General features: G+C 43.4%; 2 protein-coding genes across 2 annotated transcripts in view; one reads left to right on the forward strand and one right to left on the reverse strand.

Moving 5' to 3' along the window:
* elmo3 (engulfment and cell motility 3) overlaps positions 1–22592 on the reverse strand; it is a 65213-nt gene extending 42621 nt beyond the window's left edge. The window contains exons 1-4 of the mRNA XM_083762982.1: positions 22415–22592; positions 5123–5232; positions 1231–1271; positions 476–548 (exon numbers count right to left, since the gene is read on the reverse strand). Coding sequence (XP_083619108.1) covers positions 476–548; positions 1231–1271; positions 5123–5232; positions 22415–22472 — 282 coding nt within the window. The 5' untranslated portion in view covers positions 22473–22592. The remainder of the gene's footprint in view (positions 1–475; positions 549–1230; positions 1272–5122; positions 5233–22414) is intronic.
* dyrk4 (dual-specificity tyrosine-(Y)-phosphorylation regulated kinase 4) overlaps positions 1–27500 on the forward strand; it is a 413072-nt gene that overhangs the window by 220386 nt on the left and 165186 nt on the right. The gene's annotated exons all lie outside the window — the stretch shown is intronic.

Consider the following 27500-nt stretch of genomic DNA (forward strand, 5'->3'; position numbering starts at 1 on the left):
CTAGCGACGTCCTAGCGGCGTCCCAGCGACGCGGGGCGAGATAAGAATATTCATTTTCATTCATTTTTTTTGGGCATTTTGCTTTTCGCTTGCCGTACGCTAACGCTCTGTGCAACTATTAGCTTGTCATTGACTCCCATGTTAGCGCGGCGGAAAGAATGACTCGTATCTCCTAATCCAGGGCGCTCTCCGTGGTGATGAATGGATCGATATGCTGGCGCTTCATTTCTGCTCCTCATCCGTCTCTCCCGCAAAATATGAACGCTTTTTGGAGCGTAAAGAAATATATTAAGATGATCGGGGATCTGAGGTCTCTTTGTAAAGTCAACTTTTTTAGGAAAGTGTTTCCGGTTCATGGCTTTCAGAGTAAAAGCGATCAGACAACTCTGGCACCCCGGAGCTTCTTTTTTGATGCAGTTCCGGTACTAAATGTGTTTTAACACAGCTAGAATTCTAAGATGATTTATTGACTCACCGATTCAGTGATGTACGTCTGCACTCCATCTGCATACTGCAGGGCGTAGTTATCAGGACCTGGGAGATTCCACCTGCACGCACACACGCACACACACACACACACACACACACACACACACACACACACACACACACACACGCACACGCACACACACACACACACACACGCACACAGATAAACAGACAGATCAATCGACCGACCGACAGTGGTGGAAAAAGTACTCACTTATTTTTTTTTTTTTTTTTATGGCTTTCATCTTTATTTTATATATTTTTATGGAGGGACAGACAGTAGGCTGACAGGAAATGGGGAGAGAGATGGGGGGGGGGGGGGAAGACATGCAGTAAAGGCCGTCGGGATCGGAAGTCGAACCCGCGGCCACACTGCCAGACTGGACTACCAGCCAAGGTGCCTGGACCTGAGCTTGTAGATCTGCTATTTTTCAATAGTTAAAACACCAAAAGGGGTTCCCGTACAAAATGGGTTAAAGTAACAAAGGTAAAAAGTAGTCATTGTGAAGAATGTCCCATTTCAAATGTATACGAAAATATTTAGAAAATAGCAGATCTACAAGCTGTGAGCTTGTAGATTGACTATTTTCAAGTAAAAGTACAATATTTGCCTCCGAGATGTAGTGGAGTAGAAGTAAAATGTATCGGATATTGGAAACGCTCAAGTAAAGTCCTGATACCTCAACATTGTACATGTACATTGTAAAATGACATACTGCACATGCAGTACTGTAAACTCACCCGTCACAGACTTCCTTTATAACAGCAGAGAGAGGCTTTTTCTGTAGAGAAACACAACAAAAACAACAACAAGGTGGTCACGAGACAAACAAACACATTTCTTTTCATTCCATGTACAGTGTGGGGGTCCCCCCACCCAGGCACACACAAAGCTACTTAAGGAAGTGGTTGCACCACTTAAAAATAGAGTCTTCACACTGGATCCAGATCCAAAGCTATTTTTGAGGGGGGGGGGGCGCCAGCCAGCCCCTCCAATGCATGGCTTTCCGAAATTACATCATAGACCAAGTCTGTGGACTTTAATGTTTGTTTAGGGCCGTAATAAATGACATTATCTGGCTGATATAAATATGTCTTGTAAACAATACCTTTATTTTTAACTAGAACTAAGATGAGAGAACATATTACTCCAGTTTTGGCATCACTGCACTGGCTTCCGGTTGTTTTTAGGATTGATTTAAAAATAATTTTACTTGTCTATAAAGCTCTCAATGGTCTCGCACCTTCCTACCTACATGACTGCCTGCCTAAATATGTCCCAAACCGCCCCCTAAGGTCTTCCACCGCCGGCCTGCTCGCTTTGCCCAAAAAAATGGCAACAAAAAAATACGGGGAAGCAGCTTTTTGCTTCTACGGGCCGTCGGCATGGAACAAACTCCCACTGTACCTTCGTCAGGCAGCCTCTGTAGACATTTTAAAGCACAGCTCAAGACCCACTGTACTGCATTACTGCTTGTTTTTTAATGTCGTTGCCTTGCTTTTCTTTTATTCTCCATTGTTCTGTAAAGCACTTTGAGCTGCATTTCATGTCATGAAAAGTTTTATTATTATTATTATTTCATTTTTCACGGACAAGAGAACATGCGTACTTGTTTCACCGAAGCTGACGTTTCAAGACAAAGTGATTCTTCCTCGTCCAAAGAAAAGCCACTTTGGCTTGAAAACGTCACCTTCGGTGGGAATAATAAATAAAATACCAATAAAATAAAACACCTCTTTACATTTGTCTGTGCTCAGCACCTGTTTTTTATGCTTATTTTTTCACACAGTGATGTGTATGCTTTATTCACCATATATATATGTTAAATTTCACACTATGAACGGCAGGTATATGTTTCTGTTGTGGCGCTGCGCACATATAGTACCTCTGTGATAAAATGTTTTTATGGGATTATACTAAACAAAACAGAAAACAACAACAATTGTGGAGGCTCGCTCACACACACACAAGCGAGCCTCCGTCTCAGTACATAAATACATCCCCAGACTAACTTCCATGTCTGGCTTTCCAGCTACGCTGTCATTAGTGGTCACCACGCTGGTCAGCCAATCAAATGTCTTGGGGAGTGTGTGGTAGACCCAGTGAGATGCCCTGTTATTAGTGGTCGCAGGGGAGGTCAGCCAATCGGAGAGGGTTTTGTGGTGGTGGATGCTGCTGGCTGGCTGGCTGGGCCAAACAAAGTGATTCTGATCAACTGGCACGGTTATTTCCGCTGTATTATCATTTGGGCACATATCCTCCACTCAAACCCGATTCTGGGTCGAAAATGTGGTTATTTCCGATAAGGATATTTATATAAAATAAAGATATTTGACATAGAGAGGTTGGAAAAGGAAGGGGTCAAGTACAGACCGATGGGGCCTCCAGTCAGTAAAGTATACAGATGGTTTTGAGTGCGGTTAAGATTTGACAATTTTGAAGAAACAGTTTCAAAATGTGGTAATGGAAATAAGAGTTTAACCCATTTTGGGCGGGAACCCCTTTTGGCGTTTTAAGCGTTACGTTAAACTTTAGCTATTGAAAAATAGCAGATCTACAAGCTCATAGCGCGCCACGGAGTGGCGCGCTATGAGCTTGTAGATCTGCTATTTTTGACAAGTAGTGAAAATGTGGTGCAAATCTTTGAATACATATTCTTTCAGAGCGAACGTTTTTAACTCAAATCTTTACTTCTGGGGGAGGTCCCTGGAACAACATATTTTCCAATTACATATATTTTTGGGGTCCTTTTTGGGGCACCACTGATAAAGAAACATGAGGTATTTCAGAAAACTGTGAGGATTTAGAAGACATTTTTTTAAATATCGACGTCAGGCCAAAATGGGAGAAAGTGCCTAAATTAGAATTTCACATAATTATGCAGGACGTCAAGCAAAGGTACAACGAGTGCAGACCAACACAAATCCACTCACATTCCTGGTGATAACGAGCACATGTAGATAAACACGGCTAAAAGGAGGAGAAACTCAAGAGTGTATTGACCGAAAGCTGCCCATAAACAGGACTACGGTGGACTGGAGCTTTGTGAAAGCTGCCCATAAACAGGACTACGGTGGACTGGAGCTTTGTGAAAGCTGCCCATAAACAGGACTACGGTGGACTGGAGCTTTGTGAAAGCTGCCCATAAACAGGACTACGGTGGACTGGAGCTTCCAGAGACAGAGAGGATAAACCAAGCTGTCCGTCGAGGTGCAATATGAGTTTAACCCATTCTGACCTGAGATCAGATTCTAAAAATGTCAGTTGTTCTTCGATTTTTTTCAAAAATAGCAGACCTACAAGCTCGTAGCGCGCCACTCGGTGGCGCGCTACGAGCTTGTAGGTCTGCTATTTTTAAATAGCTAAAGCATAACATGATGCTGACACCAAAATGGGTTCCCACCCAAAATGGGTTAATTGTTAACCCTTCAAGGACACAATTCTACAAATGTCTTCTAAATCCTGACAGTCATTCTCAAACATTTTCATGTCAAGGACCCCCAAAATTATATGTACGGTACTTGGCTGCCGACCCCCCATCTGAAAATATGTTGTTCCAGGGACCCCCCACCAGAAGAAAAATCTGAAACGTTCGCTCTGAAAGAATTTATATTCAAAGATTTACGCCACATTTTCAAAAATAGCAGACCTATACAAGCTCATAGCGCTGCACCGCGTGCCGTGCTATGAGCTTGTAGATCTGCTATTTTGCAATAGATGAAGTTTAAAATATTGGTTAAAACACCAAAAGGGGTTCCTGCCCAGAATGGGTTAAGGACACGATTCTACAAATGTCGTCTAAATCATGACATTTTTCTGAAGACTCTATGTTTCAACAGCAGTGGTTCTCATTCTCAAACTATGTCATGTCAAGGGGCCCCAGGATGATATGTATTTGGCTGAAAATATGTTGTTCCAGGGACCCTACAGAAGCAAAGATTTGAAAAACATGTTGTTCCAGTGACCCTACAGAAGCAAAGATTTGAGTAAATAATGTTTGCTGTGAAAAATATATATATTCAAAGACTGGCACACATTTTCACGATTTTTCTAAAATAGATCTGCAAGCTCATATCCTCTGTAGACATTTTTAAAGCACAGCTTCTACACCCTTGCTTTTAATTGATCTTTTATTTTTTTGTTATTCATGTCCTCACTGTATTGCATTACTGCTTGTTTTTTAATGTCGTTGCCTTGCTTTTATTTTTTTCTCCATTGCTCTGTAAAGCACTTTGAGCTGCATTTCATGTCATGAAAGGTGCTATACAAATAAAGTTTTATTATTATTATTATTATTATTAATATATAGATATAGCTCATATACAGAGTGCTATATGAGCTTGTAGAGGCCAGGGCTGCAATGCCAGCCCGACAGCGTGTCGCGGGTTCGAATCCCGATCCCTGACTCCCCATCACGTGTGTGTGTGTGTGTGTGTGTGTGTGTGTGTGTGTGTGTGTGTGTGTGTGTGTGTGTGTGTGTGTGTGTGTGTGTGTGTGTGTGTGTGTGTGTGTGTGTGTGTGTGTGCAGTGTGTGTGTGTGTGTGTGTGTGTGTGTGTGTGTGTGTGCAGTGTGTGTGTGTGTGTGTGTGTGTGTGTGTGTGTGTGTGTGTGTGCAGTGTGTGTGTGTGTTACCTGGTCCAGTTGTATGAGCTGCGGGTAAGCCCCGGGCATCTGGATGGCGATCTTCACGATGTCCTTCTGCTGCGGCATCTTGGCGCCTCCCTGCTGGTGGTGACACGACACTGCATGGGAGAAGGAACAGAAGAACGGACCGTCATCTCTTTACACTGGTGGGAAAAAGTACTCACATTTGTTTTTACTTAGGTAAAATACTTTGAAATACTTTGTTACAAATAAAATGCTTTTTTTTTTACTGTGTTTTTGTGTTTCATGTTATACCTGCCTGTGTTATTATGCCTTGCTGTAAACCAAATCGCCCCACGGGGACAAACAAATAAATTAACCCATTCTGACCTGAGATCAGATTCTAAAAATGTCTATTACATCCTGACAGTTTCATTATGAACCCATTCTGACCTGAGATCAGATCTAAAAGTGTCTTTGATTTTTCAAAAATAGCAGACCTACAAGCTCGTATCGCGCCACTCGGTGGCGCGATATGAGCTTGTAGATCTGCTATTTTTCAATAGCTAAAGCATAACATGATGCCGACACCAAATTGGGTGCCCGTTCAGAATGGGTTAACCTGAACCTGAACAAATAAAGTCCTGAACTCAAAATGTACTCGAGTTAAAAGTGTCAAATGTATAAAAAAAACCTTTTGAAAATAGCCGACCTACAAACTCCCAATGCGTTGCGATAGATTAGATCGGCTATTTTCAAATGGTGAAACGATTACATTCATTCATCCCCCCCATCCCAAAAAAAGCTACATTTTTCAAGTGAAGCTGACAACAGTGTTGTGATCTTTTCGTAGGTCTGCTATTTCCACTAGTCTGGGTCCCGGGGAGACTTAGAAGAATTGGGTCACGGGCCTAGAACCTTTGGCAACCACTGGAGCAGACAGTCTGGTGATGTGAGTGTGACAGTGATGATTGATTGATTGATCTATTAACCCATTCTGACCTGAGATCAGATTCATACGGAGGTTTCCACTGGACACACACTGACTGGTCTGATTAACCCATTCTGACCTGAGATCAGATTCTAAAAAAAAGTCAGTCGTTCTTCGATTTTTTTCAAAAATAGCAGACCTACAAGCTCGTATCGCGCCACTCGGTGGCGCGATATGAGCTTGTAGATCTGCTATTTTTCAATAGATAAAGCATGACATGATGCCAACACCAAAATGGGTCCCCGTTCAGAATGGGTTAACAGTTTGCAGAATTACAGTACATTTCAAGCACAACTCACTCAATACAAAAACTGTTAACTGTGAGTGGACGACACCATAAAGGCATTACACCATTTTCAATTAATCAAAACATTTAGAGACGTTCAAATATACACAACTATATAGTAAAAAAAATAAATCATCATAGGAGGTAAAAAGGGAAAAGAAACATATACAGTGAGGGGGAAACAGGGTTGGGGGTGGGGGTGGGATTCATAATGACGGATGACCCATAATATAACATGCTGTACAGTAGCTTTCACTACTGGCCCAGACAGACGGCCTGGTGATGTGACAGTGATGACGGATGACTCGTAATATAACACACTGTACATACAGTAGCTTTTAGTTTTCAAAGAGAAGTGCAGGAACTCCATGTTCCTCTTTCAGTGGATTCCCAGAGACACAGCTCACTGGTTCAGACAAGACCGTCGTTTTGTGTCTACAGTGTTAATCTGTCATTGTGTCTAAAAAGAAAACTGTCCTATTTCTTTTTTTTTTATATATTTTTTATCCCACGATTTTGTAACCCATTTTTCACCCCTGTGTCAATCATCTAATGTGATCCTGGGCTCTACACACCCTCCGCCAACCTGGGGAGAGCAACGGACTTGAACTCATGCTTCCTTCATGCCTGAGTGTCCAAGTTGCTCCTTTACACCTGACAGGGGGGAGTTTCCCTGGTTGGACGTAGCGCGTAGCGCGTTCCTTTCCCCTCCATCAGGCGCCCCGGCTGGCCAGGGTGAGGTAGTTTAGTGACCAGGATTACTGCATGTTTTTGTGAGGGTATCTACCCTATAGGGGACACGGGGAGAACATGCAAACTCCACACAGAAAGGCCCTTTAGCCAACCCCGCCTTCGGGTAAACTGTCCTATTTCTATTTGTCACTTTGACTTGGGCAGTGGGAGGACATCAATAGCATTTCTTCTTTTTTTTTTTTTTTTTTAAGAATTTTGATCCCAACCATAATCCTAACTTCAGCTCCCAGGCCTTGTTTTTCTCATAAAGAATGGAACTTTCGGCTCAGGAGGAATTTCCTTGGAATCTGAAGGATCCAGGTTCGATTCTGAGCTCTTCCTGAATAAGTGTCGAAGTGTCCTTTTTTCTTGTTTTGTGCAACAAATTTTGTTCACCCAGTGTCAATTATCTAATGTAATCCTGGGCGCTACACTTCCTCTGCCAACCTGGGGAGGCAGTGGACTGACCTCATCATGCTTCCTGCTATGCATGAGGAGTCCAAGCTGCTTATTTTCACCTGACAGGGATAGAGTTTTCCCGGCTGGCCAGGGGGAGGTAGTTTAGAGACCAGGATTACTGCATGTTTTTTGTGAGGGTACCTGCCCTAGGGGACACGGGGAGAACATGTGAGGGTACCTGCCCTAGGGGACACGGGGAGAACATGTGAGGGTACCTACCCTAGGGGACACGGGGAGAACATGTGAAGGTACCTGCCCTAGGGGACACGGGGAGAACATGTGAGGGTACCTACCCTAGGGGACACGGGGAGAACATGTGAGGGTACCTACCCTAGGGGACACGGGGAGAACATGTGAGGGTACCTACCCTAGGGGACACGGGGAGAACATGTGAGGGTACCTGCCCTAGGGGACACGGGGAGAACATGTGAGGGTACCTACCCTAGGGGACACGGGGAGAACATGTGAGGGTACCTATACCCTAGGGGACACGGGGAGCACATGTGAGGGTACCTACCCTAGGGGACACGGGGAGAACATGTGAGGGTACCTACCCTAGGGGACACGGGGAGAACATGTGAGGGTACCTACCCTAGGGGACACGGGGAGAACATGTGAGGGTACCTGCCCTAGGGGACACGGGGAGAACATGTGAGGGTACCTACCCTAGGGGACACAGGGAGAACATGTGAGGGTACCTGCCCTAGGGGACACGGGGAGAACATGTGAGGGTACCTACCCTAGGGGACACGGGGAGCACATGTGAGGGTACCTGCCCTAGGGGACACGGGGAGAACATGTGAGGGTACCTAACCTAGGGGACACGGGGAGAACATGTGAGGGTACCTACCCTAGGGGACACGGGGAGAACATGTGAGGGTACCTACCCTAGGGGACACGGGGAGAACATGTGAGGGTACCTACCCTAGGGGACACGGGGAGAACATGTGAGGGTACCTACCCTAGGGGACACGGGGAGCACATGTGAGGGTACCTGCCCTAGGGGACACGGGGAGAACATGTGAGGGTACCTAACCTAGGGGACACGGGGAGAACATGTGAGGGTACCTACCCTAGGGGACACGGGGAGAACATGTGAGGGTACCTACCCTAGGGGACACGGGGAGAACATGTGAGGGTACCTACCCGAGGGGACACGGGGAGAACATGTGAGGGTACCTACCCTAGGGGACACGGGGAGAACATCTGAGGGTACCTACCCTAGGGGACACGGGGAGAACATGTGAGGGTACCTACCCTAGGGGACACGGGGAGAACATGTGAGGGTATCTACCCTAGGGGACACAGGGAGAACATGTGAGGGTACCTACCCTAGGGGACACGGGGAGAACATGTGAGGGTACCTACCCTAGGGGACACGGGGAGAACATGTGAGGGTACCTACCCTAGGGGACACGGGGAGAACATGTGAGGGTACCTACCCTAGGGGACACGGGGAGAACATGTGAGGGGTACCTACCCTAGGGGACACGGGGAGAACATGTGAGGGTACCTACCCTAGGGGACACGGGGAGAACATGTGAGGGTACCTACCCTAGGGGACACGGGGAGAACATGCAATACAAGTGTCGAACTAAGTGTCCTTGAGTAAGACATTGAACCCCTGACCGCTCCCGATGAGCAGGTTTAAAGTGCCTTGCATGGTTTCCCTCCGCCATAGGTGTATGAATGTGTGAATGTGAAGTACATGGTATTATTATGGTAATGTAAAGAGCTTTGGATAAAAGCACTATATATTATGCAGTCTATTTACCATTTTATAACTTTGAATTGAACAGTGGATATAATTGAACAGTATAGGATCATATAATAATGCTTCATAGTAGGGGAGGGGCTCACCCAGGACTGTGTACATCAACAGTGTCATAGATGTGACACATCGATTAACACATTCTGACCTGAGATCAGATTCATACGAGGTTTCCGCCGGACACACACTGGTCCTGATGAACCCATTCTGACCTGAGATCAGATTCTAAAAATGTCAGTCGCTCTTCGATTTTTCAAAAATAGCAGACCTACAAGCTCGTATCGTGCCACTCGGTGGCGCGATATGAGCTTGTAGATCTGCTATTTTTCAATAGCTAAAGCATAACATGATGCTAACACCAAAATGGGTGCCCGTTCAGAACGGGCTAATGCCCAACTCTAACCTACGACTAACCCTGAAAACCTAACCCCAATTTGAATCTCTTACTTTCTTAGCCAAAAGTCTGGTTTTCTTGAAAGGCCACAAGGTCCCCAATGTGGATAGTCTCACACGCACACACGCAGTGTACGCACGCACACAGTGCACGCACGCACACAGTGCACGCACGCACACAGTGCACGCACGCACACAGTGCACGCACGCACACAGTGCACGCACGCACACAGTGCACGCACGCACGCACGCACACAGTGCACGCACGCACACAGTGCACGCACGCACGCACACAGTGCACGCACGCACGCACGCAGTGCACGCACGCACACAAAATAACAACAAAAACACAGCTGTATGTAGCGCCTGGCTGGGAGGGAGCTTGTCGGTGCTTGTGGACACTGTGATTAATGTCTGACACACTCAGCTCTGCAGCAGATGTTACTGCTCAGCTCTTCCCTCCTCCAGAGGGAAGAAGATCATGTTTTATTGCAGATTATCTAAAATGACATCCCAGTCAAAACAAACAGTGACACGACATGTTCTCTGATGTCACCACCACCACCGCCACGTCTCTCTCTCCCAGCTGTCACTGCTGTGGTGGCCAAAGCCACTGACCCTGAAACAAGGGGCTAGTCGTCAAATCAAGGCCAAACGCTTACTAATCCAAAATGTCTAATCCCCAGGAAATCCCCCCCCCCATTCTGACCTGAGATCAGATTCATACGAGGTTTCCGCCGGACACACACTGGTCTGATGAACCCATTCTGACCTGAGATCAGATTCCAAAAATGTCAGTCGCTCTTCGATTTTTCAAAAATCGAAGTTTTCAAAAATAGCTCGTATCGCGCCACCGAGTGGCGCGATACGAGCTTGTAGATCTGCTATTTTTCAATAGCTAAAGCATAACATGATGCTGACACCAAAATGGGTGCGTTTTCAATAGCTAAAGCATAACATGATGCTGACACCAAAATGGGTGCGTTTTCAATAGCTAAAGCATAACATGATGCTGACACCAAAATGGGTGCCCGGTCAGAATGGGTTAAGCAACTAGTCGACTAGTAAATCCACTAGTCGACCTTGTTGGTACTATCTTGACTATTTTCTTTTTTTTTTTTAATGTTTTTCGATCTTGTAGGCCTCAAGATCAGGTAGGTTATAGTTATAGTCACCAATGTACACAGTTTTTAAATGTACAAATATTAATTTCCACAAAAGAACAACAACAACACTACACTACATAATAAATAGCTAAACAACTACCGGTAAGTCGACTAGTAAACTAGGCAACTAGTAAAAATTACTAGAAGTGAATGCCCTAACTCCTTCCCCCCCTCTGCCACTCAGGTGGAAGAGCGCATCACTGCATGCCTGGCTGACATCTCACAGTGGATGTCCTCCAATCACCTCAAGCTGAACCCAGACAAGACTGAGCTTCTCTTCTTCCCAGCTAAGTCCTGCCCTATGCGGGAGCTAACTATCTCCGTAGACAACGCCCTGGTAACGTCTGTCCAAACAGCCAGGAACCTCGGTGTCGTCCTGGACAGTCAGCTCTCGTTCAAAGCTCACATCACAGCTGTCACTCGATCCTGTAGGTTCACACTCTATAACATACGACGAATTAGACCGTTCCTCACCCAGGAATCAGCCCAGCTCCTAATCCAGACAACAGTCTTGTCAAAACTCGACTATTGTAACTCCCTCCTTACTGGCCTACCAGCATGTACACTTAAGCCTCTCCAGCTGATCCAAAATGCCGCAGCTCGCTTGGTCTTCAACCAGCCAAAATTCTCACATGTCTCCCCCCTGCTCCGCTCCCTCCACTGGCTCCCGGTCGCTGCCCGCACAGAATACAAAACTCTGATGCTGGCATTCAAAGCAACCAAAGGTATGGCTCCCCCTTATCTTGCAAGTATGATTGAACCCTAGTACAAACCCTCCCGCGCACTCAGATCAGCCAACGCAGGGAAGCTGGAAGTACCCTCACTAAAAACGCCGGGACAACGCTCCACACGTCCCAAACTCTTCTCCCTTCTGGCTCCAAAACTGTGGAATGCACTTCCCATTGCAGTCAGAACTGCAGCATCACTTCCAATCTTCCGCCGTAGTCTGAAAACCCACCTTTTCAGACTCCATCATGGCCCATAGCACTTACCCTACCCCCTTAGATAGCATTTCTGTAGACTTAGATAGCATTTGATACAGACTTATAGCATGTTATGTAGACAGCACTATAATTGCATTGTATGTAGTCATAGCACGTCATAGTACATATGTATAGCATAGTATAGTTATAGTTACATTATATAGATATTCCACTGTTTCTTTCTTAGCTTACGCATGTTTCATGATAAATGTTTTTATGTGATGTATTCCCATGCTTTTTTTGTTCTTGCTTAATGTAAATCGCTCTGGATTAAGAGCGTCTGCTAAATGCCTAGATTGTAAATTGTAAATTGTTGCTACTAGTAGGTAGTAGTTTTTTTCCAAATGTTGTAGGCCTCAAGATCAGGTAGATTATAGTTATAGTCACCAATGTACACAGTTTTTAAATGTACAAATATTAATTAAAAAACCATAATGAGTAGTTAAACAACTAGTCGACTAGTAAACTAGCCCATTTAGACCCGAGATCAGATTCTAAAAATGTCTTCTACATCCTGACAGTTGTCAGTCGTTCTTCGATTTTTCAAAAATACCAGACCTACAAGCTCATAGCGCGCTTATAGATCTGCTATTTTTCAATAGCTAAAGCATAACATAATGCTAACACCAAAAGGGGTTCCCTCCCCCAAAATAGGCTAGGCAACTAGTCAACTAGTACAAATGACTAGAAGTGAATGCCCTAACTCTAACCAACACAAAGCTCCCAGTGAATGTGTCGTCATGTATTTGAACTCCAACAAACCCAAAGCTCCCAGTGAATGTGTCATGCCTTAGCATTGGGGAGGTTACACACAGCTCATGCCTTATCATTGGGGAGGTTACACACAGTACATGCCTTAGCATGCAGGGAGGGCTCCACCGAGATGAAGGGATCAACTTATAGCTTTGGGAGTCGGTTTGTTTCCTCAACAGCAGCAGCAGCAACAACACACTCATTTCACCTGGAGTCCCCACAGGGCTACCATTTTCACCCTACACTAAATAAATACTGTCCTACGAGGCTACCGTTTTCACCCTACACTAAATAAATACTGTCCCACGAGGCTACCGTTTTCACCCTACACTAAATAAATACTGTCCCACAGGCTACCGTTTTCACCCTACACTAAATAAATACTGTCCCACAGGCTACCGTTTTCACAATACACTAAATAAATACTGTCCCACGAGGCTACCGTTTTCACCCTACACTAAATAAATACTGTCCCACGAGGCTACCGTTTTCACAATACACTAAATAAATACTGTCCCACAGGCTACCGTTTTCACCCTACACTAAATAAATACTGTCCCACGAGGCTACCGTTTTCACCCTACACTAAATAAATACTGTCCCACGAGGCTACCGTTTTCACCCTACACTAAATAAATACTGTCCCACAGGCTACCGTTTTCACCCTACACTAAATAAATACTGTCCCACGAGGCTACCGTTTTCACCCTACACTAAATAAATACTGTCCCACAGGCTACCGTTTTCACCCTACACTAAATAAATACTGTCCCACGAGGCTACCGTTTTCACCCTACACTAAATAAATACTGTCCCACGAGGCTACCGTTTTCACCCTACACTAAATAAATACTGTCCCCACAGGCTACCGTTTTCACCCTACACTAAATAAATACTGTCCCACAGGCTACCGTTTTCACCCTACACTAAATAAATACTGTCCCACAGGCTACCGTTTTCACCCTACACTAAATAAATACTGTCCCACGAGGCTACCGTTTTCACCCTACACTAAATAAATACTGTCCCACGAGGCTACCGTTTTCACCCTACACTAAATAAATACTGTCCCACGAGGCTACCATTTTCACCCTACACTAAATAAATACTGTCCCACAGGCTACCGTTTTCACCCTACACTAAATAAATACTGTCCCACGAGGCTACCGTTTTCACCCTACACTAAATAAATACTGTCCCACAGGCTACCGTTTTCACCCTACACTAAATAAATACTGTCCCACGAGGCTACCGTTTTCACCCTACACTAAATAAATACTGTCCCACGAGGCTACCGTTTTCACCCTACACTAAATAAATACTGTCCCCACAGGCTACCGTTTTCACCCTACACTAAATAAATACTGTCCCACAGGCTACCGTTTTCACCCTACACTAAATAAATACTGTCCCACAGGCTACCGTTTTCACCCTACACTAAATAAATACTGTCCCACGAGGCTACCGTTTTCACCCTACACTAAATAAATACTGTCCCACGAGGCTACCATTTTCACCCTACACTAAATAAATACTGTCCCACAGGCTACCGTTTTCACCCTACACTAAATAAATACTGTCCCACAGGCTACTGTTTTCACCCTACACTAAATAAATACTGTCCCACAGGCTACCGTTTTCACAATACACTAAATAAATACTGTCCCACGAGGCTACCGTTTTCACCCTACACTAAATAAATACTGTCCCACGAGGCTACCGTTTTCACAATACACTAAATAAATACTGTCCCACGAGGCTACCGTTTTCACAATACACTAAATAAATACTGTCCCACGAGGCTACCGTTTTCACAATACACTAAATAAATACTGTCCCACGAGGCTACCGTTTTCACAATACACTAAATAAATACTGTCCCACAGGCTACCGTTTTCACCCTACACTAAATAAATACTGTCCCACAGGCTACCGTTTTCACCCTACACTAAATAAATACTGTCCCACGAGGCTACCGTTTTCACAATACACTAAATAAATACTGTCCCACGAGGCTACCGTTTTCACAATACACTAAATAAATACTGTCCCACAGGCTACCGTTTTCACCCTACACTAAATAAATACTGTCCCACGAGGCTACCGTTTTCACCCTACACTAAATAAATACTGTCCCCAAAGGGCTACCGTTTTCACCCTACACTAAATAAATACTGTCCCACGAGGCTACCGTTTTCACCCTACACTAAATAAATACTGTCCCACAGGCTACCGTTTTCACAATACACTAAATAAATACTGTCCCACGAGGCTACCGTTTTCACCCTACACTAAATAAATACTGTCCCACGAGGCTACCGTTTTCACCCTACACTAAATAAATACTGTCCCCAAAGGGCTACCGTTTTCACAATACACTAAATAAATACTGTCCCACGAGGCTACCGTTTTCACCCTACACTAAATAAATACTGTCCCACAGGCTACCGTTTTCACCCTACACTAAATAAATACTGTCCCCAAAGGGCTACCGTTTTCACCCTACACTAAATAAATACTGTCCCACGAGGCTACCGTTTTCACCCTACACTAAATAAATACTGTCCCACAGGCTACCGTTTTCACCCTACACTAAATAAATACTGTCCCACAGGCTACCGTTTTCACAATACACTAAATAAATACTGTCCCACGAGGCTACCGTTTTCACCCTACACTAAATAAATACTGTCCCCACAGGCTACCGTTTTCACCCTACACTAAATAAATACTGTCCCACGAGGCTACCGTTTTCACCCTACACTAAATAAATACTGTCCCACGAGGCTACCGTTTTCACCCTACACTAAATAAATACTGTCCCACGAGGCTACCGTTTTCACCCTACACTAAATAAATACTGTCCCACAGGCTACCGTTTTCACCCTACACTAAATAAATACTGTCCCACGAGGCTACCTTTTTCACCCTACACCAAATAAATACTGTCCCACAAGGCTACCGTTTTCACCCTACACTAAATAAATACTGTCCCACAGGCTACCGTTTTCACCCTACACTAAATAAATACTGTCCCACGAGGCTACCGTTTTCACCCTACACTAAATAAATACTGTCCCACGAGGCTACCGTTTTCACCCTACACTAAATAAATACTGTCCCACAGGCTACCGTTTTCACCCTACACTAAATAAATACTGTCCCACAAGGCTACCGTTTTCACCCTACACTAAATAAATACTGTCCCACGAGGCTACCGTTTTCACCCTACACTAAATAAATACTGTCCCACAGGCTACCGTTTTCACCCTACACTAAATAAATACTGTCCCACGAGGCTACCGTTTTCACCCTACACTAAATAAATACTGTCCCACGAGGCTACCGTTTTCACCCTACACTAAATAAATACTGTCCCACAGGCTACCGTTTTCACCCTACACTAAATAAATACTGTCCCACGAGGCTACCGTTTTCACCCTACACTAAATAAATACTGTCCCACGAGGCTACCGTTTTCACCCTACACTAAATAAATACTGTCCCACGAGGCTACCGTTTTCACAATACACTAAATAAATACTGTCCCCAAAGGGCTACCGTTTTCACCCTACACTAAATAAATACTGTCCCACGAGCTACCGTTTTCACCCTACACTAAATAAATACTGTCCCACGAGGCTACCGTTTTCACCCTACACTAAATAAATACTGTCCCACGAGGCTATCGTTTTCACCCTACACTAAATAAATACTGTCCCACGAGGCTACCGTTTTCACCCTACACTAAATAAATACTGTCCCACAGGCTACCGTTTTCACCCTACACTAAATAAATACTGTCCCACAGGCTACCGTTTTCACCCTACACTAAATATCCTCACTGGTCTCTCAAGGTTCAAGCCAAGGTTTCTTTATTTTGTCTCCCGAAGGAGAAATTTGTCTTGAACCCCAAGGACCCGCCCTGCAGCATACAGATACAATATAATACAGGAAAAGGCACACAGTGACCCGTACAACATTAAAATACCACACACCACCATACCTAGTGCAAAAGAGGTGGAAGAACATGAAAAGAGAGTTGAGCCAGAAGGCTCAACTGTCTACCGAGACAATATCTGTCTACCGAGCAATCTTCGTTCCTACTCTTACCTATGGTCATGAAGTGTTCCTACTCTCACCTATGGTCATGAAGTGTTCCTACTCTCACCTATGGTCATGAAGTGTTCCTACTCTCACCTATATGGTCATGAAGTGTTCCTATACTCTCACCTATGGTCATGAAGTGTTCCTACTCTCACCTATGGTCATGAAGTGTTCCTACTCTCACCTATGGTCATGAAGTGTGGGTCATGACCGAAAGAATAAGGTCGCGAATACAAGCGGCCAAAATGAGTTTTCTTGGACGAGTGGCTGACATCTCCCTTAGAGATAGGGTGAGAAGTTCAGTCACACGAGAGAGACTCGGAGTAGAACCGCTGCTCCTTCGCCTGGAAAGGAGTCAGCTGAGGTGGTTCCGGCATCTGGTTAGGATTCCTCTCGGGTGTCTGAGTGTCTCCCTATAGGGAGGTCCTCGAGGCGCGTCCCACTGGAAGCATTAGTTTTGCACAAAATACACTCCTTGGGCTAAAAACGGCCATAGACATCATGACAAATGTGATGAGGTCAGCACATTTTGGGCACATTTGGGCAAGTGGCTAATTTGGCTATGGCTGCTTTTAGCCCAAGGAGTGTATTTTGTGCAAAACTAATGCTTGGAATGGATTCAGGATCATGAAAAACCCCTAGTTTGACACGTCACATGCTACTTAACCGATTCTGACCGGGCACCCATTTTGGTGTCGGCATCATGTTATGCTTTAGCTATTGAAAAATAGCAGATCTACAAGCTCATATCGCGCCACCGAGTGGCGCGATACGAGCTTGTAGGTCTGCTATTTTTTGAAAAATCGAAGAACGACTGACATTTTTTAGAATCTGATCTCAGGTCAGAATGGGTTAATCAGACCAGTGTGTGTCCATGTGGAAACCTCGTATGAATCTGATCTCAGGTCAGAATGGGTTAATGGTAGGGTCACAAGAAACCCCTATAAAAAAGATTGCCCAATACTAACAGCCGGTCAGCAAGTGGATTCATGAATGTATACAGACAATATTTTTAGGCCAATAAAAAAAAGACTATACCAAATTTCTGTATAGTCTTTTCATCTTGTTGGGAAAGAAATGTGTAAATGTCAGATCTTCTAATCTTAATCTGCTATTCCACCCTACTTTGGTCATTGTTATGATTATGAATGGCCATCTATTCTACACTAGAGTAAAGTGATACGAGATTGCGTCATCCGTTAAGATTGTGAATATCATGTTCCTTATTCTTGTTCCCATTACGTCCTGGTCTGTTTATGTCTCATATCTTCTGCTCACATCATGCGTGTCCAGCCCATTATGTATTCCCTGTGTGTGTGTGCGTGTGCGTGTGCGTGTGTGTGTGTGTGTGTGTGTGTGTGTGTGTGTGTGTGTGTGTGTGTGCGTGCGTGTGTAATAAACTCTGTGAGCTTGTCTCATGATGATACTGGCTTGTTGTGTCATATTGTTCTCCCAGCCTGTCGCTTTTCCACAGACTCACGAGCATTTCTGAACGGTCACTCAACAGCCACTCACCACCCAACACCGAAGGTCTCCTAAAGCAGTGGTCCCCAAACCGCTTCATGTCAAGGACCCCCGAATTGACACTTATTAGACCACACGGACCACCATTTGAAAATATATGCCAGGGACCCCCATAAGAGAGGATTTGTACGGCTCTAGCAGTGATTCTAAACCCATTTAATTTCAAGGACCGCCCAGTTTGACATTTGACTCGGTCCCAGGCTTACTTGTCTGCGAAAAGAAAAGCCTGGTCACAACCTAAGGCAGAGAAGCTATCGGCGGTTGTATCCTCCGGAACAGCCGTCAAATGCATTTCCCCCGGATACGATATTTTCCGCCTGAAGTTGCCGCCTGTTGTTCCTGCCTCTCGACTACAAAACAATACTACAACATGACGTAACGATATCATCCCGACAGGATCATATACCCTAAATGAAATGGTGCCCAGGCTACCCATCAGTGCATTTTTGCTTACACAAAGCTAAAAAAGGCTAAACAAAATGTTAATTGCATTTATGTTAACGCCAAAGACACAATTCAATCGTGAATCGCAATATCAATTTAATCATCAACTGCTTCATGAAGGCGACAGACAAATTGGTATTATTTGGTGCCATCGTGGCAAAACTGGCATTGGTCCAACGACGACCCATTGTTCAAGCACCATTGGTTCAACCGACCGACGCCATTAAAACTAAAACGCCTAACCCCCCCCCCCCCTAACCCCAACCTCACACTAAACCTACCATTTGTCAAGACCACTGGGACAAGGGAATAATGGTCCACCAGACTAATGGGCAGACCCCCTCCCCATGTCCTTTCAGACAAGGAAAAGTCTCCTAGGAAACAATGACAATTTGTCAGACAGAGAATAGGGTCACATTGAATGGCCCCCTTCCCCAGTTTCACTTCAAATTCTAATGACCTTAAAAGACATTACAAAGATTGAAGAGATCACACAGGGCACTAAAAATGTTTTCCCGTTTGAGTAACGGTGCCTGTAAGCTTTGAGCAACACGTTCGCTCCCAAACGTACGTTTATATTGCCAAAGCAAGTGTCAAAACCATGATAAGACAATGTAAGACAACATTGGGCAAAGTATGTATGGTCGGGACTTGGGTACTGTATCGTGTACAGTGTACACTCACAGAGCTATGTCACAAAGTGGATGCTAGAAAATAGTTAGGTAGCCTATAAGATGTTGATATGGGTAGCTTTAGTTTAAAGATTTGAATATAAAACCTTTTTTTAAACAAGCAATCTTTCAGGGTTTTGCATTCTCTCGGCTACCTTTTTTCACTGAGGAAAACTAAAGGAAAACTAGATGAAAACTAAGCTATGATGACTAAAACTAAGACTAAATCTATTGACAATTTCGTCAACAAAAAAATAAATAGACTAACTACAATAAACAAGTGGAAAAGAGATCCAGTCTAAATCTTTTTACACTTGGTTGCTTGCTGAAAATAGCTGAGCTACAAGTTCACAACGCGTCACGAATCTGTGACGTGTTGTGAGCTTGTAGATCGGCTATTTTGAGCAAGTGTAAAAACTGTCATTACGACGGCATCAAGGACCTCCAAAACACATTTTAGTCGACTAAATCAACTATAGATTGAGTCGACTAAAATGTGACTAAAACTAAATTAAAACTATTGAAGGGACTATGACAAACAAACAGCAGGTACAGACAGTAGATCTACGTCAGAGGTCTGCTCGGTACAGACGCAATTTCAATTATTTCAAAGGAGCTTTATGAGAAACATGCGTTTGCAATGCCAAAGGAATGCCAAAATATAATAAAACTAAACAGAGCAAACAGAGCTATATGTCGCATTGCATCGTTATAAAATATTATATACACTGACTGTACCTCCTATAAAGCTTTTTGAAACGAATAAAAACCAATCTTCCGCAGTCATTTTTGACAGAAAGCAGCATTTTTCCTCAAAGCTATTTCAATAGTATACCTGATCTGTTTACTATGTGTTGTACAGTAAGTCTAGAGATTTACTCTGGCAGTAGTCCTTATAGGGTGGTTGCATTCCATTGGCTAACCCTCTTTCCTCGCAGCAGCTCACAAATCTTGCTGTTATGTATGTTTGCACAACGTTGTATTTTTCCCCAATAGGTGTAGGAGTTTTTATTGTGAGTTTTTTTGTCATTGGTCATAGTTTCAAACTCACTGTGTGTGTGTGTGTGTGTGTGTGTGTGTGTGTGTGTGTGTGTGTGTGTGTGTGTGTGTGTTAACCCATTTTAGGCGGGAACCCCTTTTGATGTTTCAAGCATTGTTATACTTTAGCTATTGAAAAATAGCAGATCTACAAGCTCTTGAAAATGTGGCGCAAGAGCGAACGTTTTTAAGTCAAATCTTTTCTTCTGTGGGGGGGGGGGGGGGGGGTGTCCCTGGAACAGCATATTTTCAGATGGGGGTCGGCGGCCAATTACATATAATTTTTGGGGTCCTTGACATTAAAAGGTTTGAGAACCACCTGACACAGAAACATAGGTTGTTCAGAAAACTATTAGGATTTAGAAGCCTTTTTTTTTTTAACGGCCTCAGGTCGAAATGGATAGATCTGTGGGAAGTATAGCCTATAATGTGTCTCTGATGTGTCTGTTGTGTGCATAGTCTGTCTTCCCAAAAAAGCCATAATGGTATTGGTTAGTAATATAGTCCTCAGGGGTGAGGGGGTTAACCCATTCTGACCTGAGATCAGATTCTAAAAATGTCAGTCGCTCTTCGATTTTTCAAAAATAGCTAAAGCATTCTGACCGTGCCCGGTCAGAATGGGTTAATTGTTCCATTGGATAACCTCTTGTCACAACAACAGTTCAGTGAGTGAATCGCATCCACACATTGATGTATGTATTTCACCCAGCAGGTATGGGAGTGTTTTTGCCATTAGTCATCATGGCCCCCTCCCACACCCAGGTATTCTACAGTAGCCTATAATATATGTCACAGCCCAACTACAACAGACTGACCACTGCCATCCCCCCTCCCCTCTCCCTCCCCCTGGGGGAGATGTAGGGGGGAGGGGAGGGGGGATTTCAGCTGTCTGGAATTCCTAACCTGACAGGACACACACACACACACACACACACACACACACACACACACACACACACACACACACACACACTTGCACACACACACACACACACACACAGTCTTGTCATCAGTAGTCTAGTCTACCAGCAAAGGGGAGGGGGATACGTATAGCAGTTGTCTTCCAGTTCTCTCTCTCTCTCTCTCTCTCACACACACACACACACACACACGCACAAGCACACGCACACACACACACACACACACACACACACACACACACACACACACACACACACTAGCAGTTGGCATTAACTGCAGCCTAGTACTTTCACTTACTCAGACTGAGTACTGTTGAGACATTTTTTGTTACTGGAGTTAGTAGCCTATGTCCAATGTTTACTTCTACTTCTACTCCACTACATCTCATTGGTCTCAAAGGCAACTATTATACTTTTACTACACCACAATTATTGGACAGACAACTTTAACTTACTATAGTTTGTAAATGTAGAATATTTTCATAAAGCATGACAATTATGTTAAATATAGCCTACATTTGAAAACTTGTGAGATATTCTGCAATCGTCATAATGAGTAGGCTACTTTCTAAATGTGGTACAGGCCACATTTAGAAAGTACTTAAAGTACATTTTGATACGAATATATACTTTTTGGGTACTTTCCAAGTAGGCCTATACAGTTTGAATTCCGGACTTTTACTTGTAAACAAGATTATTTCTACATTTATGCGTTGATACTTTTACTTGTAAAGTATTTGAGTATAGCCTATACTTTGTCCACCATTGAACTTCAACAGCATTTGCTCACATTGTCTCATTAAAAAAACTAATTAAGTGATCATATATTGGTGTTGTTAACGCGTAATGTCATGCATGTTGTCTCGAACGTTCTAATTCCACATGAACAGACTATAAAATATATATATATATAAAGCCAATTATAAAGAGAGTGGAGACAACAAAGCTACACAATTCGATACAAAAAAAAAGATACCGGGGCGATAAAAAAAAAAGTCCCGTAAATAATAATAATGTCTAGCATTTAACGACCCACAACACAACAAAAGTACAGTGTTTTTTTGTCCCTCCCAGCCACGGCTAAAGTAACTTTTCTTCCTACCTGCTTTGAGGAGAAGAGAAGCTCTACGGTTGTCCCAGCGTCCTGCGATCAGGAACATAAAACACACACATCTGGAACCGGTCCGACAGACACTTTACCACCGTGTTGGTGTCTTCTTTGAGAAGGTTTTTTTTTACACTAAACTAAAGAAAACTAAACAAACAGGGCGAAGAGAGAGAGAGAGAGAGAGAGGAGATCACCACGTACAGAACAGAACCGAACAGAAGTGATTGATGCCTGGCTGCCTGGCTGGCTCTCTGCTGGTTGTTCCGGGTTGCTTGCTTGCTGTACGGCGGGTCTCATCCGCCCCCTGTGGGAAGGAAGGTTGAAGTGGAACCACCACCACCGGCGGCTAGACTGCCCGGGTCCTGCAGGCATTATGGTCCCCAGTCAGAGCCAAAGAGTTTGATAAATCCTTAAGCCCCCCCCCCCCCCCCGCAGCCCCGCACCTACCTTTGGGTAGGCTACATAATTGCGTTGGGGGGGGACTGTCGCGGATTTATTTATTTCCCAAATGGTCTAAACATGAGTTATTTAGCATACTTTTACCAATGAATTAGCCTATACACAGACAGCGACTGATCAGCCTATTTTGGACGCTATGGGTCTTTTCTCGAGTCAGTGTGTAGTCTCACTAGTCTGTGTAGGGTTAGGTCTCTTTGGTGAATTCTTGATCAGTGTTATTATGTCACGACTCAAGAACTACTACAAAAGAAACCCGATTAGCACTTTTTAACACCTCTTGGACGGCCGGTGTCTCTCAAGACAGACTGTTGCCTCGCAAGGAACAACAGGGGAGGGCGCTGTTTTCCCGAATATTTGACGATGGGATTCTCAGATTGCCCGGAGAGGTCCAAAATGTTCGGAATTCCCAGAAAATATGTAATGTAAATGTAAAATGTCCACGAAAATCTTCATGGGGGCCTAAAGGGGCCCTGGGAGTCTTCATGGGGGCTGTGGCCCCGTGGCCCCCACAGACTCTACGTCGTTGTCCCCAGTGGCGTGCACAGCTAGACACTAGAGCACCCCCTGCCCTTTTGGCAATTTTGCTCTTAAAAAAAAAAAGGGAAAAAAAAAAGTTATTTTTTTTCTTAATTTGTATTGTGTGGACCATTGATCAAATCTTGATAAAAAAACGCTTCTACTATATTATTTAGGCCCCCACACAATCTAAAGCTATATGTTTCTATGTCAGTGGTTCTTCGATTAAAGAAAAATAGCAGACCTACAAGCTCGTAGCGCGCCACTCGGTGGCGCGCTATGAGCTTGTAGATCTGCTATTTTTCAATAGCTAAAGCACCAAAATGGATTCCCGCCCCAAAATGCGCTTGAGCACCTGCCCCTCTAAATGTCTGTGCACGCCACTGCCCAGGGGCCAGGCATTATGGTCCCTGGTCCCATCCGTACACTGCGTCCAGTATGGCAGTGATTAAATGTAAGTACGTTTAAAAAGCACTTATTTTTATTTCAATTGAATTTTCGAATTTGCCATTTTCATTTGAATTATGGCATAGTCCCGTCTCAACATACCATCATCAATATGGTCAAGACTCCCACTTGATTTTTGGAGGATTATTGCATCAAAGTAATCAAACAAAATAGCCGATATACAAGCTCAGCGGTTCGCTTTGCGATGCATTGTGAGCTTGTAGATCTGCTATTTTCACAATATTATCTGCAATTCCAAGTGCTTGTCAGTTGTTCCCTATAGTTAAACAGGGAATATAATAATAAATATGATTATTCACAGCCTAAAAAAGGTTGAGAACCACTAGCCTACTAGCCTGGGTCAGAACAATAGCACAACCCCAGTTACCCCATTACAAAATAAGTACAATAAAAAACAAAAATAAGTACAATAAAAAACAAAAATAAGTACAATAAAAAACAAAAATTAACAGATAACCAGAGAGCAGTCAGTGGTTCTCAAAATGGGGTCAAGGACCCTCAAAATGGGGGCACGGTGGCACAGTTGGTAGTGCTGTCGCCTCGGGTGGCGATCTTTTTTCCGACACCCTTTTGGCCGACGGGACAATGGTCCGACAGTTTCGGACTATTGTCTGAAATATCGTCTTTTTACTCCAACAGTCCGACACGACATTAGACAGACAGAAGTTGCGGCAATAGTCCGACAAACCGTAGGTTAGACAGGTACCCCTTAGGTTAGACGATCCTTAGGTTAGACGGGACAATAGTCCGACACCCCTTAGGTTAGACGGGACAATAGTTAGACGGGACAATAGTCCGACACGGGAGGGGAGGGGAGGAGTGGGGTGCTTGTGTGTGTGCGTGCGTGTGTGCGTGCGTGCGTGCGTGCGTGCGTATACAGTTTCTGTGTGTGTGTGTGTGTGTGTGTGTGTGTGTGTGTGTGTGTGCGTGCGTGCGTGCGTGCGTGCGTGCGTGCGTAATAGTAATAGTAATAGTAATAATAATAATAGTAATAATAATAATAATAATACAAAGTAGTAGTAATAATAATAATAATAATAATAATAATAATATTAATATTAATATTAATATTAAGATTAAAATTAATATTAATAATAATATTAATAATAATAACAATAATAATAATAATAATAATTATAAATACAATGAAGTATAAATATTAATATTAATAATAATAATAATAATAATAATAATAATAATAATAATATTAAATACAATGACGTATACATAATAATAATAATAATAATAATAATAATAATAATAATAATAATAATAATAATAATAATAATAATAATACAAAGTAGTAGTAATAATATTAACAATAATAATAATAATAATAATAATAATACAAAGTAGTAGTAATAATATTAACAATAATAATAATAATACAAAGTAGTAGTAATAATATTATTAATAATAATAATAATAATACAAAGTAGTAGTAATAATATTAATAATTAATAATTAATGGCCATCGCTTTTTTCGCCATCGCTTTTTTCGCCATCGCTTTTTTTGCCATCGCTTTTTTCGCCATCGCTTTTTTCCGCTTTTTTCCATCGCTTTTTTGGCCATCGCTTTTTTGGCCATCGCTTTTTTGGCCATCGCTTTTTTGGCCATCGCTTTTTTCGCCATCGCTTTTTTCGCCATCGCTTTTTTCGCCATCGCTTTTTTTGCCATCGTTTTTTTCGCCATCGCTTTTTTCGCCATCGCTTTTTTGCCATCGCTTTTTTCGCCATCGCTTTTTTCGCCATCGCTTTTTTCGCCATCGCTTTTTTCGCCATCGCTTTTTTCGCCATCGCTTTTTTCGCCATCGCTTTTTTTGCCATCGTTTTTTTCGCCATCGCTTTTTTCGCCATCGCTTTTTTTGCCATCGCTTTTTTGGCCATCGCTTTTTTCCCCATCGCTTTTTTCCATCGCTTTTTTCGCCATCGCTTTTTTGGCCATCGCTTTTTTGGCCATCGCTTTTTTTGGCCATCGCTTTTTTCGCCATCGCTTTTTTCCATCGCTTTTTTCCATCGCTTTTTTCGCCATCGCTTTTTTGGCCATCGCTTTTTTGGCCATCGCTTTTTTGGCCATCGCTTTTTTTGGCCATCGCTTTTTTCGCCATCGCTTTTTTCGCCATCGCTTTTTTTGCCATCGCTTTTTTCCATCGCTTTTTTGGCCATCGCTTTTTTTGGCCATCGCTTTTTTCGCCATCGCTTTTTTCGCCATCGCTTTTTTTGCCATCGCTTTTTTTGCCATCGTTTTTTTCGCCATCGCTTTTTTCCATCGCTTTTTTTCATCGCTTTTTTTGCCATCGCTTTTTTCCATCGCTTTTTTGGCCATCGCTTTTTTTGGCCATCGCTTTTTTGGCCATCGCTTTTTTGGCCATCGCTTTTTTCGCCATCGCTTTTTTTGCCATCGTTTTTTTCGCCATCGCTTTTTTTGCCATCGCTTTTTTCCATCGCTTTTTTTGCCATCGCTTTTTTTGCCATCGCTTTTTTTGGCCATCGCTTTTTTTGGCCATCGCTTTTTTGGCCATCGCTTTTTTCCATCGCTTTTTTGGCCATCGCTTTTTTTTGGCCATCGCTTTTTTTGCCATGGCTTTTTTTGCCATGGCTTTTTTTGCCATGGCTTTTTTGGCCATCGCTTTTTTGGCCATCGCTTTTTTGGCCATCGCTTTTTTGGCCATCGCTTTTTTTGCCATCGCTTTTTTCGCCATCGCTTTTTTCCCATCGCTTTTTTCGCCATCGCTTTTTTTGCCATCGCTTTTTTCCATCGCTTTTTTTGCCATCGCTTTTTTTGCCATCGCTTTTTTTGGCCATCGCTTTTTTTGGCCATCACTTTTTTCCATCGCTTTTTTCCATCGCTTTTTTCGCCATCGCTTTTTTCGCCATCGCTTTTTTCGCCATCGCTTTTTTCGCCATCGCTTTTTTCGCCATCGCTTTTTTCCATCGCTTTTTTTGCCATCGCTTTTTTTGCCATCGCTTTTTTCCATCGCTTTTTTGGCCATCGCTTTTTTCGCCATCGCTTTTTTGGCCATCGCTTTTTTGGCCATCGCTTTTTCCGCCATCGCTTTTTTTGCCATCGCTTTTTCCATCGCTTTTTTCGCCATCGCTTTTTTCGCCATCGCTTTTTTCGCCATCGCTTTTTTGGCCATCGCTTTTTTGGCCATCGCTTTTTTTCCATCGCTTTTTTCCATCGCTTTTTTCGCCATCGCTTTTTTTGCCATCGCTTTTTTTGGCCATCGCTTTTTTTGGCCATCGCTTTTTTTTGGCCATCGCTTTTTTGGCCATCGCTTTTTTGGCCATCGCTTTTTTCGCCATCGTTTTTTTCGCCATCGCTTTTTTTTGGCCATCGCTTTTTTGGCCATCGCTTTTTTGGCCATCGCTTTTTTTGCCATCGCTTTTTTCGCCATCGCTTTTTTCCATCGCTTTTTTCGCCATCGCTTTTTTTGCCATCGCTTTTTTTGGCCATCGCTTTTTTTGGCCATCACTTTTTTCCATAGCTTTTTTCGCCATCGCTTTTTTCGCCATCGCTTTTTTGGCCATCGCTTTTTTCGCCATCGCTTTTTTCGCCATCGCTTTTTTCCATCGCTTTTTTCCATCGCTTTTTTTGCCATCGCTTTTTTTGCCATCGCTTTTTTCCATCGCTTTT

This window comes from Protomyctophum parallelum (genome assembly GCF_964188405.1).
Source record: "Protomyctophum parallelum genome assembly, chromosome: 4".
In the NCBI taxonomy this organism is placed as follows: domain Eukaryota; kingdom Metazoa; phylum Chordata; class Actinopteri; order Myctophiformes; family Myctophidae; genus Protomyctophum; species Protomyctophum parallelum.